This window comes from Canis lupus, chromosome 18, assembly GCF_003254725.2.
Source record: "Canis lupus dingo isolate Sandy chromosome 18, ASM325472v2, whole genome shotgun sequence".
In the NCBI taxonomy this organism is placed as follows: Eukaryota; Metazoa; Chordata; class Mammalia; order Carnivora; family Canidae; genus Canis; species Canis lupus.
In genome coordinates, this window is record NC_064260.1 from 50429459 (window position 1) to 50443028 (window position 13570).

A 13570-nucleotide genomic window follows, 5' to 3' on the forward strand; every position below is an offset into this window, starting at 1 on the left:
AGCCTTGACACACCTCCTGGGTGGAAGGCACTCTCACCGAAGCATGTCCCCTCACAGCCTCTCCCTACAGCCCTCACAACCCTGCTCTCCCACCAACCGCCCCTCCTCCCCCATCAGGGCATAGTACCTACCACTCTCAGCATGAGCAGTTGAGCCTTCAAATCAGGCTTCACCAAGGGTGGGTCCGGGGGAGGTGGGAGGATGGAGAGACCCTAGGGAGAGGTTAGGGCAGAGTATGGGGAGGCGTCGTTTGGTGGGAGGGACGACAGCAGGTAGATGTAGATATTTCAGCTGGCCCCCCCTCCAGCTGCCCTCTTCTTACTCCCACTGCCCAGAGTTCCCAGCCCCCATGGGCCCAGGCAGGGGCCATAGGTCTGGGTGGAAGGATCCTGCTGCCCCAGCTCGTGAATGAAGAGCTGGCAGGCAGGGATGGGGATCACCCTCCCCATCCATCCCCTGCCTCATGCTCCCCTTCTCCCTACCCCCTCTGCAGTGTGGATCTGGTTCACGCCCAGATCCATGTGGCCGAGGGCCGGAGCCTGCCTGACCTGGGCCTGCGGCAGGAGAATATCCGTATCAACGGTTGTGCCATTCAGTGCCGGGTCACCACCGAGGACCCTGCACGCAGCTTCCAGCCAGACACTGGCCGAATCGAGGTAGGCCAGCATTCCAATGGAGCATGCACTGGCACAGTCTGGGTGGGAAGACCCTCCTGTGGGCCCGGCAGGGAGTAAGAACCCTCGCTTCGGTTGGCTTAGGGTACACAGGAGCCAGGCTCTGTCCAAAAATAAGGGAGAGCCTTCCAGGGGGAGACTGCCATGAACACAGACGAAGAAACCAGTGAGTGAATCGTGCAGAACAGGGAGCAGACCAGTTAGGTGGAGCCAAAAGTAAGCTCCCCAGAAACAAAGCCCAGGCCCTGGACTTTGGCTTCTTTCAAGAGCCCAAAGACAGAGTAGTAGCCTCTGTCCTATGTAGTTGGCAAGGCAGAACCCAAGGATTACTGCAAAGAATTGGGGCCCAGTTGTCCCAGTGGAGGGGATAGGCCAGTGGGTCCCAGTGGAGGGGCCCATTAAAGGATGAATGAGGGAGTCAGGGAAATTGTGGAGGGCAGGGAAGAGGCAGGCTTGGGCCACCAGTGGCTAGATGGCCAGCTGTGGAGGTGGACCTGCCATGCCTCTGCCCCAGGAGTATCTCCCACACGCCCTCTCTTTTCTCAGCACAGACAGCCCCCCTTCCACACGCCTTCCCTCCCCACTCCCAGCCTCTGGATCTGCTTGGGGCAGGAGCCCTCTGAACTGCTGGGGTGCCTGTTTCCTGGCCCTCTAGCTCATGCTGGCTAAGGATACCTCTTGAACCTGCACATCAGCAGTGCTGCTCCCAGCTCTGCAGGTTTACTGCCTCCCCATCTGGCCTGAGCCTCCAAGGAAGTGGGACATGTGCGAGAGCTCAGGTTCTGGTCCAGGGAGAAGCCCAGGATGATTTTGAGACAAATACTGGGCTTCTGAGGAACAAGTGATGTGGGAAGGGAAAGGGAATATCTGGATTCTGACAGTTGCAGAATTCTGGGAGTCCTGAGACAGCTGCCACTGGAATTCCATTTCTGGAACAATTCAAGTCCATAGGTGGGGGCAAGTGCTAAGGCTGGAGTGCTGTCTAGTGGGCCGGCCCCTGACTTCTCTGCCCTCAGCGGGGAAGGGGCAGCCCTGCGACGCGCCACTGCCTTCCTGCACCTCCACTTCCAAGGCCTGGCTCCTCTGAGCCTGGTTTACCACAGAATATTTTTAGCTGACAGTTCCTGCTCACAGCTGAGTGTTCACCCTTAAATATTTTATTAAGTTCCTTTTTATCGAACACAGGCCTGTGTCCCTTAGAAGCGGAAACATGGTGCAGTGGGTGTCCCAAGCCCCTTGGGCTGTCCCTCCCACTCCTCATCCTCCTACCTCACTGGTGCCTCACAGGGGTCCCCCGGCCCCAGGTGAAGGCTCTCCCTGCAGGAACTCACCCCTGTCCTCGTCACAGATGTTCATGTGTGTACCAGTTACCCCAGACATCCTAAACCCCTGTCCCCCCAGGACCCTGTCTCTGTCCAGCCTTGGACTTGGAACCCCCGCTTCACCCCCCGAATCTGCCTCTGGGACCCGTCCTCTTCTGCCCTGCTTCCCTCTCTCACATGCGAGTATGCACCTGTTCTCCCGAGAACTCTGCATCCAGCCCCTCTTGCCATTCTCAGCTTTTCTTCTGCCTCTCCTCCCTCTCCCTTCCATTCTCCCCTTCTGAAGGAGGGGAAAGTGAGGGGACACCGAGGCCTTCCTCATCATTTCACTGTGTATGTTAAAACAAAACCCCTCAGCTTGCCTTCCCTCCTTGGCCTGCTCATGCCCTGCAGTGTCCCTGTCACTAATCTGAATTTGTACGTTTGTCTACGGCCTTGCCCAGCAGGCTGGGAGCCCCCTGTGGACAGGGACCCTCTTTTAGCTGCTCACCCTGGTGCCCACAAATGCTGTGGGATGAATGAATTTGAAAGGCAAGAGGGTTAGGCAGGAAGGCGGGTGGGAGGTTGGGGGCTTTGGCTTCTGCCTGCCCAGGGCCCCTGTCTGTGCTCTGCTGAGCTCTGTGTCAGCCCTGAGCTCTGGGCGTATAGCCCTGGGACTGGGAAGAGCAGGGCCTCCCCTGTTCCCCCTCTTGCCTCTTCCCCTGCCAGCTCTCAGGGAGAAGGAAGCAGTGACTGGCACCCAGAGCACGCACTGGCACCCCTGGCTTTGTTGGTGAAAACTAGGCAGAACTTCACAAGCCAGAGTTGGTGCACCTGTGCTAGGAACAGCCCCCTGCCACATCTGCCCTTGTCCAGCCTGGGGTGGGGTTGGGGCACATCTTGACTCCTGCTTAAGACCCAGTTCCTGACCCTGCTCACCTGTGCCCACAGGTGTTCCGGAGCGGAGAGGGCATGGGCATCCGCCTGGATAATGCATCTGCCTTCCAAGGAGCTGTCATCTCCCCGCACTATGACTCCCTGCTCGTCAAAGTCATTGCTCATGGCAAAGACCACCCCACGGCCGCCACCAAGATGAGCAGAGCCCTTGCGGAGTTCCGAGTCCGAGGTGTAAAGGTGAGAGAGGCTGTATGCTTTGCCTGCTTTCTAGTCGCTCACAGTCCCGCTCAGTTCTGTCCCTCTGCTGCACGGGGACTCTCCCAACTGCTCTGCCTCTGCTGGTGCCAGGCCCCTCAGCCTCCTGGGAGTAGGCCTCGGCATCAGATGCTCAGGGGACGCTCGGCCAGAGACAGGAGACTTGTTCCGGGGAGCCCCACACTCCTTCTTGCCCTTCTTAGGTGAGATCACATGGAGTCTGTGTTCAATCCACATATTATAGGCCTCCTTCTGGAAATTCTGATCCCGCATGTTGGGGTAGAGACCCCAGTTTTGAACAAGCTCTCGGGAATTCTGAGTCCCAGGAAAACCCTGGGTGAGAGCACAAGCCTGTGTGGATGAGGTCACTGGGCATAAAATGAGACCCTTGTCTGCCCTCACAGCTCCCATCCCCTGGCCTGGCACCAGCATCATGTTGGTGCTTTTGGGACAGCGAGGAAGGGAGGCTGCAGCTGGGAGGCCTGAGCAAGGGCAGAGTGGGGCACATCGCCCACCCTCAGAGCGTTCCTAGCCCAGCTGTCAGGCAAGGACCTGAGATGCTCGTCAGCCCCTCGATGCCCCGTCTGTAGCTAGAGATGAAGCCACAGCCACATACTGCCTTGGCCTTGAGGCCAGCACTGCCTCCATATATGTGGGCATCCCCTGGGCAGATGCTGCCAGCAGACACTCTGCGGCACAAGAGCAGGAAGGAGGGCTCTGCCCTCAGTGGACTGTGCCACCCGGCCCAACCATGGGGGTGGTTTCTGGGCAGACCAGCCCTCAGCCTCTCCTGGGAGTGCCCAAAGGATGGCACCCAATGCAGAGGATGCCCTCTCTGGCCTGCCCTGCACAGAGGCACAGGGTGTGTGTGCTGAGGTACTGGCTGATGTCCCCCTTGTGTCACCTTCTCCTCTCGGCTGCCTCCAGTCCTGCCTGGGGTCCAGGCTCGGCTGGTGAGGTCAGGGGATATGGGCAGTACTGTCCTCTCACCTGCTGGTCTGGCTATGTGGTGTGTCCTGGCAGGAGCCCTGGTAGGTGCAGAAGCCTCTCGAAGCACGTGGTGTGGAAGGAGGGAGGAAGCGTACCTGTGGGGTCAAGGCTTGGTCAGCCGTTTCTCCTCAGGCCCTTGGCCCACCTTAGAGGGAATGGCTGTTCCCTGGGTGTTGGGGCGTCTCTGTGCACTTCTGTGGGAAGCCTCGGGGCTCCTGGTCTGGGGGCTGTTCTCTGCACAAATACAGAGACGTGTTGTGGCGTCATGTGTTCAATGTGCTGCTCTCTGAGGGGCCTTGGGTTTCCCCACATGGTGTCTTAGGGGTGCTTTGGGGGCCGGGTGGCCAGTATGCACCGTGGCCCTGCCTGCCTGCCTTTGTGGCTCTTGTTCTTACTGGTAAGCCCGGCTGGCCCTTGTGCTTGTGCCCCTGGGCCACTGGGCCTTTCACCTGCCCTACAGCTGGCAGGCTCCTGCACACCTAGTGTCTGAGAGCCCTGAGGGCGGAGAAGGGAGACCAGAGCCTTGTGGCTCACAAGGAGGAAGCCTTGGGACACGTGTTTCTGGTTCCTTGGGGCACCAGAGTCCTCCCCAAATGTGCACCCTGACTAGGCCGCTGGCTCCTGCCACCTCTAGAGCCTCCCGCACCCAGCACCTTGCAGCACCTTGCACCTTCTCATCTTACACACCATGGGCCCTCCCTCCCCTCTGCCTTCACCCTACAGCCCCTTAGAGGGCCCATGCTCTCCTGCTATTCTGTTTAGGACCTCGTTTCATTTAATTAAACCAGGATCTCTCTTGAGCCACACCCAGGTATGTGTTCTGGGGCTGGGAGGGCAAGCGCACATATGTCAACACCGTGCAAACCCACAAGTGTGTGAGCTTGGCTAGCACACGTGTGCACACACATACCTGTTGTTCCAGTTTTCCTCGGGGCTGCCCATTAGAACCCTGGTGGGCCTCAGATAAATGTCCATGCACCCCTTGGCACATGTACTGTGGCTGCCACGACCTGGGCACCATTATAGGCTATGGGGTGCCTCAGTGAGGCCCAGGCACCTGCATGTTCTTAAAGCATCTGGGTGCACCTAGCCCAGCAGAGAGCCACACATCGGCAAGTATTTGTGTCTGGAGCACGGACTTCCTTCAGCTGACACTTGGAGCTGTGATTGTTCAAAGGCTGGCAGAGCCTGTGCCCGGGGCCAGAGGCTGGCAGGGGTCTTGGGTCGAGAGGAGGCAGAGCAGGGCATGCCCACTCCCCCCAAACTCCAGCTCCTCGGGGTGGGGAACAGAAGCAGGGCAGTGGCCCTGTGGGTGTGGGCACCCCCTTCCTAGTGTTTACCCCTCCAGTGTCCAGCAAGGGTTTGACTCAGTCTTTCAAGATAAGCCCAGAGCAAAGCCACAGGATGGGGAGTGGAGGGCATCAGTGGAGCAGCTGGGAGCTCAGGGCCTCTAGCACTGATGAACCTTCCAGAAGGTCTTGGGCTGATAGGGCAGTGGGATTCCAAGCATATTCCAATCCCTCCAGGATAACATTTTACAAATCCAGAAGATGCCCTGAAAGACGGTGAAAGAGGTTGTCCCTGATGGAAGCCATGGGGGCCTTCCTACTGAGTTAAAAGACTGTTACCAGACAAGGTCCCTTTGCCCTGAAGGGCTGTGCCACATCCCCTGTGCCCCTGTTGCCACTCTGTGCACCATGACATCCATGCCTCCATGAGGATGTCACATCCCCTCCATGTCCTGCCAGGAAGGGGTGTTCTCTTCCCTCACAGACATAGGCCCAGGGCCCAGAGGCTCAGTCACAGCCCTTCCCCTTCTCTAGGTGCTGGTCCAGCTCACCTGGGACAGGAGGTACCAGCCCCAAGCACTTGGCCATTAGACAGATGAGGATGAGGGCACACACCCCAGGCTGTTTGGGCCACCTCTATGGGGCTAGCAGCCCCAGGCCTGACCCTGTCCTGTGTGCCTCTACTGGCCCACGCGTTCCCCTCCACTCTCAGGGAGCCTAGCAGGATGAGACAGGCTAGCACTGAGGTGTACCCAACAATTTTATTATAAAGAAAAACAAGACTTCCGCTTGGTGGCTGCAGCCCCTGCCTTGGTGGCTGTGAGCACCTGTTGGAGGAACACGGGTCTGGAGGCCAGAACCAGGGATAGGGCCCCCTGTCCTGCCAAGTACAAAGGGAGCCTGAGGTACCAAGGGTAAAATCAGGAGAGACTCCCAGGCAGCGCTGACCCACCAGGCCCCGCAGCTGCCCACCCCATGTCCTCTGCCCCTTCCCCAGCCCACCCTGGGCTGACTCCCTTCCCATCACACCACACTCTCCTCCAGCTGCTCCATGCTGCCCCCCACCCCCCGGCACCCAGCCCCGAGCAGCCCCCCATGCACGGAGTGGCTCCTCCGGGCCCAGGCCCCTCCAAGGCGCCTGGCATAACCGTAGCACCCGCTGGCGTCTCCCAGGTCCAGGGAGCAGCTGCGTTGGGGCCGAGGTGGTGGGCTCCGTGGCGGGTGGGCCTTGGGCGTGGGGCTGGGGCCTCCATTGGTCTGGGATTGGACGTGGCTGAGCTTGAGGGGGAGGCGGCCATTCCCGGCCCCCCGGCCCCGAACCAGCAAGGCCACAGTGAAGACCAGTAAGGCAGCCACCAGCACACCCCCCACGGCCACGGTCAGGGTCCCGCCCAGCACATGGGCCTGCAGGGCGTGGCACAGGGGTGCAGCCGGTAGTGTGGAGAAGTGGGCACAGCCCAGCAGCCTCGTGGCTGTGAGGTCGGAAGGTCCAGCGGCAGGTGACAGGGCCAGCAGGCAGAGGTCATAGTCGGCACCAGGGACTAGGTGCTTCAGCAGGAAGTGGTGGCTGGAGGCTGGGACGATCCTGTGGGCAAGGGTGGTTGATCAGAGCCTGGGTCCAGGCCCTGGCCCCAGCTCACACCCCTTCACTGCACACCTCCCACCTTCACTGCATGCTCCCAGGTCCAGCTCAGATCACTCCTCTCCCCTAGGACCACATGGGCCTTGTCGGTTTACTCAAGAAGGCAGAGAAGCCAAGACAGGCATGCATGTGTGCAGCTGGGGACAGTGCAAGGGGACAGGCAGGCATATGTGTTGATGCACAAGCCCAGGGCAAGCCAGGGAGGTGGTGGAGAGTCACGTTGTCAGAGCCAGAAAGAACACACGTATGTGTGGCCCAGGCTGGTGTGCTTAAATGCAGAGACCAGATGCCAGGAAGCCTGTACTTGCTCAGCCACACCAAGAGACTTCATGGGGCACTTCCCACCTCTCCCTGGTGCCTGCCCCTCCCCTCTCCCTGCAGGCAGCTCAGAAGCTGAGGAGGGGTGAATGGAGGTGGCTGAGTCCGGGAGGGGTGAGGAGGGGCAGCTGGGAGTGAAGCAGGGGCTGCGGGCTGCAAAGTGCATCCTCACCGGTAGATGAGGGTCTCGTCCTCGCTGCTGTTATACTGGATTTGGAACATCCACACGGGGTCTGCTGGCCGCCCCGGCCCCCAGCTCACAAGCCCTGAGGTGGCAGTCACCTCCGTCACCTGCACAGCCGGCTCAGACTCGAGTGTCCCCTCGCCCTCAGCAGCAGTGCGGGCTGAGGCAGCAATGTCCGAGGGCCCAGGGCGGCCCCCCTCAGTGCTGCCATTCCCACCATGGGGCAGGGCCAGCACTCGTAGCTCTACGTGGGCTGTGGCCTCACCAGCAGGGTTGGTGGCAATGCACGTGTAGCCCCCCGCGTCCCCAGAGCCTGTCACCCCAATCTCCAGGGTCCCGTTGGGGAAAGCCCGGGCTCGAGAGGAGTTGCCAACCAGCCGGTCATCGGGGCCAACCCAGTGCATGGTGGGCGCAGGGTCGCCAAGGGCCCGGCACCGCAGCGTGGCCCGCTGGCCCTCCAGCACCCAGAGGCGCTGTGTGTGGCGGGCAATGAGGGGAGGCTCACAGGAGAACTCGCCCTCGGGCACTGCCCAGAAGTAGCGGCCAGCCAGGCCTGGAGGGGAGGCGCACGTCTCTAGGTCGTCAGGCCGGGCCAGCCGCCGCAGCCACAGCAGCTCGCAGTTGCAGTGCAGGGGGTTCCCGCTGAAGCTCAGCACCAGGGGGGCAGGCGAGGCCTCTGCGTCGCGCCCCCGGGAAAAGAGCGGGTCGGGTGCCAGTGTGGCCAGGCGGTTGGAGGTGAGGTCAAGACGGGAGAGCTGGCCGAGCTGTGCAAAGGCACCCGGGGGCAGTGCATCGATGAGGTTGTGGTCCAGGTTGAGGGTGTGCAGGGCAGGCATGGCACCGATTCCGGCCCAGGGTACCTGCCGCAGGTTGTTGTAGGACAAGTCCAGGTCCTCTAGGCTGTCCAGGAAGTCATCGAAGGCCCCAGGTGAGATGCGGCCCAGCTGGTTGCCACTGAGGATGAGGTGCTGCAGGTTGACAGGGCCCCGTAGGCTGCCGGCGCCCAGCTCCACCAGCCTGTTGCCATCCAGGTGCAGGGAGCGCAGGCTTTCCAGGTCCCCAAAAGCGCGGGCCCCGATGCGGGTGATGGCGTTTCGGGACAGCGTCAGGTCCACCAACCCTGTCATGTTTCTAAAGTCTGGTGGCCCCAAGGCCTGGATGAAGTTGTCAGCCAGCCGCAACTCCACTGTGCGCCGGTCCACGTTGGGTGGCACAAACAGCAGGCCTCGGTGGGCACAGAGGGTGCTGAGCGATTCGGAAAGGTTCTGGCAGACACAGGGCAGGGGGCAGGCGGCCGCTCCACTGGCCAGCAGCAGCAGCAGGAGTGGCGGGGCCATGGTGAGTGCCCTGTAGGGAAGGGCCAGGGCCCCAGGCACAGGTGGGGCTGGGACAGGTGTTGGCTGTGCCCGTGGCCCAGTCCCAAGGGCCAGCTTCCAGAGTCTGGCCCACGTGGGGGTCAGGGTCAGAGGCCCGAGGGGCCCCCCAGGGCTGAAAGAAGGCCGGGGCCTGCAGGGCCAGGCCCCCCCCCCAGAGTAAAGGTCACATTTCCCAAGCCGGTAGGGGGGTCCTGGCTCTGGGGATGGGGTGCAGCGTGAGGCAGGAAGCGGAGGTGGACACTAGAGCAGGGAGGGTCCCGGAACTTCCTTTCTCTGGCGTCTCCAGGAACCGCCAGCCCCCTCCTTCCGCGCCATCCCCTCCCCCGCCGGGGAAGGCGCCCCCCCAAGCCCCTCCCGTCGCCCCTCCCTGGCCATCCACCGCTGCTGTGCCCCGCGGCCCCCTCACCTGGTGTCTGTAGCTCAGGGGGCGCGGGCCGGCCTCCCCGCGGGCCTGGCCGGCCCCCGCCGACTCCAGGCCGCTCTCCCGCGGGGGCGAGGCCAGGGGCTGACCGGCCGCCCGCCGCGCGCCCTCCTGCCCATGGCGCTCGGGCCCGCGGCCCCGGCTCACTCGGTTCCCGGCACCTTTTCCCGGCGGCTCGCGGCGGCGGTGGCGGCGACAGGCAGGCGGGTGCGCGCCCGCGAGCGCGCGCTCCGCGGACACGCACGTGGAGGGCGGACAGGGAGGGGCGCACGGGGATCCACCCGGGCCGGCTGGCTCCCGAGGTCACGGGGACACGCGGCCACTGCAGCGCCCACGGGTGGCTCCTGGTCACGCCCGAGGCCCGGGCCGGCGCGGGCCCGCCGCGCAGTCCCCCGGCGCTGCCGCAGCGCACTCACCCTGGCACAGGCGCGCGCGCCCCCGGCCACCCTGGCGCCCCGGCATCCTGCACCGCACGGGCGCCCGCCGCCGCCGCGCGAACCGTCACTCTGCAGACAGCCAGACAAAGCGCCAGCTCGCGGGCCCCTTCACCATCTCCCAGAGACGGGAGCCTGTGTCACATGTCGCTGGGCACCCTCCCCAGCACACCCACACATGCCCACACACCCACAGTCCCCGCACCCACAGACAGGGCCGGGCGCAAACCCGCACTGTTGGGACCCTCACAGACACACGCTGAAGGTCATAACCGTTCTGCATCACCGAGTCACGTGGAGGGTCCCCAGCAGGCAAGGGGCCTGGGGTGGGGGTGAGGGGCTGGGGCGACGCCCCCGGCAGGCCTGCTGCGGGGTGGGGCCGAGAGGGCTCGGCCTCCCGGCTGGCGCCGTGCCCCGCCCCTCCCTCCCCTTCCCGGGCTCCCTGCCCCGCCCGGCACGCTCGGGAGCCAACCGGTCTCTGCCTCCGGCCCGATTGGTCTGCGCGGCGCCGTTTCCCAGCAGGCCGGCGGTGGCACGCTGTTTGAAGCTGTCGTCAGTGGTCCTCGCCGAGCCGGCAGCCCCTCCCTCCCCCTTGTGCCCCGGTCGGGCCATTTCTCTGGGAGAGCGGCCCAGGGTGGGCTCGTCTCCCGGTGGCGGTTGAGATCCCCGCTTCCTCGCTTCCTGCCTCCGGTCGTCGGGGCTTGGGTGGGCGCGCTGAGTGCTCGGACCCTTCGGCCGTTGGGAAACAGGGGAAGTCACCACTTTCTCCAAGTTTCTTCTAGTCCTTAGGCCACCTGGACACCCCGACTCCCGTCCCTTTCCCTTCCTTTCAGACATGATTCCTAGGGCCGGGTAGGCCAGCCCCCTGGGAAACATGGAATTCTGATTTTGCCTGGTAGAGCAGGTAACCTTGGGCAAGTTATTTAACCACTGAAACACTACCCATCTTGGCCAGGGGGTATTAATTGCACATACACTTCCCTCCTAGGGCCGAGAGTAGCGATGTGGCCCGTGAGGGTGGCTACCTGTCAGCTGGAATCTGTTCTTAACTGTTGCCACCCCCTGGGCCTCAGCTGTTGGATTTGTAAAATGAAGGCACTGAATTCCAGCCCAGGTCCACTCTGGTGCTCAGTAGCATGGGCTATCTTTGTTCCTCATTTCACCTTCCAGAATGTTTCATTCTAAACATACAAATCTACTAGCATCCATCAAGCGGCTCTGTGCTGGGAGTTAGGGTACTTGAGGAACCAGATGGGCCTGGTTCCTGCTGGCATCCAGCTCACAGTACATAAGGACCACCCATCCCCCACAGAGTTATGAAGGGGGGAGGGGGGCCTACAAATGGGAAATGTAGGGTGGAAGAGGGGAGGCCTCTGAGAATGCCTCTTATCCCTGTGCGGTTCCAGGTTCTTTAGATGGCTTAATTGAGTTTATCTCTTCAGATGCCATGCCTTGGTCCAGTTGAAATGTTTCCATCTCTTTTTTAGGAGGGGCAGCCACTAGTTTCAGGGACAGATAGGCAGATCTGTCACACCAGTGGCATGAGGCAATGTTGGCTGGGTCTGCAATGACTGTGGGGGAGACAACCTTCCCATCTGGGCCTCCAGGTGACAGGAGCCCAAGGAGGGGGGCAGGTAGAATTTCTGAGTAGCAGCAGGGCTCCTCAGCCCATGCAGGGCCTGGAGTCCCTGTTGAAGTTGCCAACAGAGGCCATGAATGGGTGACATGGAGGTGCCTTATCTGAAGTGACAGCTGTGTGGTCACAGGCACATTGCATGCTGGAATCCCACCCACGTGGCCTGGCAGTCACGGGACATCTCTGTGTGCCGGCTTCCAGGCCCCCGTGTGGCTTCTAGGTTGGACTTGGCCCGCTCCAGCTTCATGCTGTCACCCAATAAGTTAATGAGCAGAAATGAGGGATCTTGTGTACAAAACGGGCAGATACAGCTACCCAAGGCAGCACAATGCTCCCAGGGCTCCCAAGTATAGGAAGAAGGCAGACATGCAAAAGCTGAGGCCTAGGGAGGCACTTTCCAACAGCTGACCCCACAGAAGCCTACTAAAAAGGGGGAGGTACAGATGAAGGCCTTCAAGTTCAGACTGCCAGGAAGAGCTTCCCAGGCAGGCACAAAGGAGTGGAGGCATGAGAACACATGGCGACTTTGGCAAGGCTGGAGGTGGCCATGACTTGGAAGTGTGGCAGAAGGCATGACCTGGAAACAAGGGGTCATAGAGTCTAGAGATGGCCATGGTAGAGCCATCTGGCTTGACCAGTGACACAGGAGTGGGTATTGGGGGCGATGGAGTGTAGGTTTGGATTACTGGATGGACAGTGAGGCACTCAGCAGAAGGCAGAGGAGGACTGGGTGAAGGAAGCTGACTTTGGACTTGACGAGGTGGGTGAGGGCCACACAAGGAGAGGGGTCGAGGAGGCATTTCTACTTTAGGGTCTTGGCTCTGAAGCTGGAAGCCCAAGATGAGGCCACCCAGGGAGAATGTGCTGTGTGAGGAGAAGAGGCCCAGTGACAGCTCTGAGAACTCCATCCTGCAGGGGTGAAAGGAGCCCCCAGTGGGGACTGGGGAGGAGAGCAAGAGGTCTTGGAAGCCCAGGGCGAGAAGGTCCAGGTGGGAGCTATTAGCAAGTGAAGGGTGGGAAAGAGCCCACAGGAGATAGCCACAAGGAGGGATCTTAGCAAGGGTACCAAAGTGTGGCTGTGGGGAGTGGAGGGGTTGCAGGAAAGGGGGTTGCTAAAGGTAGGGGACATCTGTCAAGAAGCATGGCTGGGAAGGTGAGCATAGCTACTTTGTCATGGTGCTATGGGAAAGGCCTGACCAAGTTTCTAGGTTGTGTGAAGGGGAGGTGCTTATTTCCAGATCCCTTAGGAAGGAGGAGCTGATTCGGCACATCCTCTGGAGTGAGCAAGAGGGGAGGAAGTGGACTCAGCCCCCTAACAACTTACAGGACTCTGCCAGAATAGGGGGTGGGTGAGGAGGTTATCCCACAGGGAGGCCTCAGACCTCAGCCTAGTATCCTGGGGAACGTGGGGGAGCTATGCTGGCCCACGCTGGCCCTTCAGCCTCTTCTCTCCCCATCCCTGCTACATCATGACACCCTCCCACCCACCTCTATCCTGCAGACCAACATCCCCTTCCTGCAGAATGTGCTCAACAACCAGCAGTTCCTGGCAGGCACCGTGGACACCCAGTTCATCGATGAGAACCCGGAGCTTTTCCAGCTGCGGCCTGCGCAGAACCGGGCTCAGAAGCTGCTGCACTACCTCGGTCTGGCCCCCAGACTGCCCTGCTCTCCCCTCCTGGCCCCGTCTAGAAGAGCTTCCTAGCACCCACTGTCCCTGCCCTCGTTTTGGTCCTGCACCCCACCTCCTCTGCTTCACTCTCCCACCTTGCCCACCTTCCTTGCTCCTGATCTTAGAGGTGCCCCCTCGTCTGCCCACACAGCCCTCAGTAGGTTCCCACTGCCTGGACCCAGGAGGCCCTGGCTTTGGAGAGGACAGGGGCCAGCTGGAGGAGTGGGGATCCTGGAGGAACCCCTTATCCTCAGGCCCATCTACTGTCATTCCTGCCCTCAGACACTCCCCAGCCTGTCCTGACCCCACTACCCACTCTCTTCCTAGGTCATGTCATGGTGAACGGACCAACCACCCCAATCCCTGTCAAGGCCAGCCCCAGCCCCACGGACCCTGTTGTCCCTGCGGTGCCCATAGGTAGGTGAGATTCCTTCTGCCAACTTGGGGACACAAAGAGGAGGTTGTTGCCTGAAGGATGAGT

General features: G+C 61.4%; 2 protein-coding genes across 5 annotated transcripts in view; one reads left to right on the top strand and one right to left on the bottom strand.

Moving 5' to 3' along the window:
* Nucleotides 1–13570, top strand: part of PC (pyruvate carboxylase) — a 100449-nt gene that overhangs the window by 82685 nt on the left and 4194 nt on the right. For all 4 annotated transcript variants that reach the window (XM_025446394.3, XM_025446393.3, XM_035701600.2 and 1 more), the window contains 4 exons: nt 494–656; nt 2927–3109; nt 12919–13063; nt 13417–13506. In XM_025446394.3, coding sequence (XP_025302179.3) covers nt 494–656; nt 2927–3109; nt 12919–13063; nt 13417–13506 — 581 coding nt within the window. The remainder of the gene's footprint in view (nt 1–493; nt 657–2926; nt 3110–12918; nt 13064–13416; nt 13507–13570) is intronic.
* On the bottom strand, nt 6149–10172 carry LRFN4 (leucine rich repeat and fibronectin type III domain containing 4). Its single transcript, XM_025446397.3, has 3 exons — nt 9333–10172; nt 7539–8897; nt 6149–6991 (listed from the first exon to the last, which is right to left on the bottom strand). The coding sequence occupies exons 2-3, from the start codon at nt 8885–8887 to the stop codon at nt 6430–6432; spliced, it is 1911 nt and encodes a 636-aa protein (XP_025302182.1). The 5' UTR covers nt 8888–8897; nt 9333–10172; the 3' UTR covers nt 6149–6429.

Bases quoted from the DNA above. Each gene is read 5' to 3' on its own strand.
- LRFN4 (XM_025446397.3), bottom strand. From the start codon at position 8,887: ATGGCCCCGCCACTCCTGCTGCTGCTGCTGGCCAGTGGAGCGGCCGCC. The intron at 6,992-7,538 runs GTGAGGATGCAC...CCTTGCCCACAG, and splicing joins GACGAGACCCTCATCTACCG to GATCGTCCCAGCCTCCAGCC.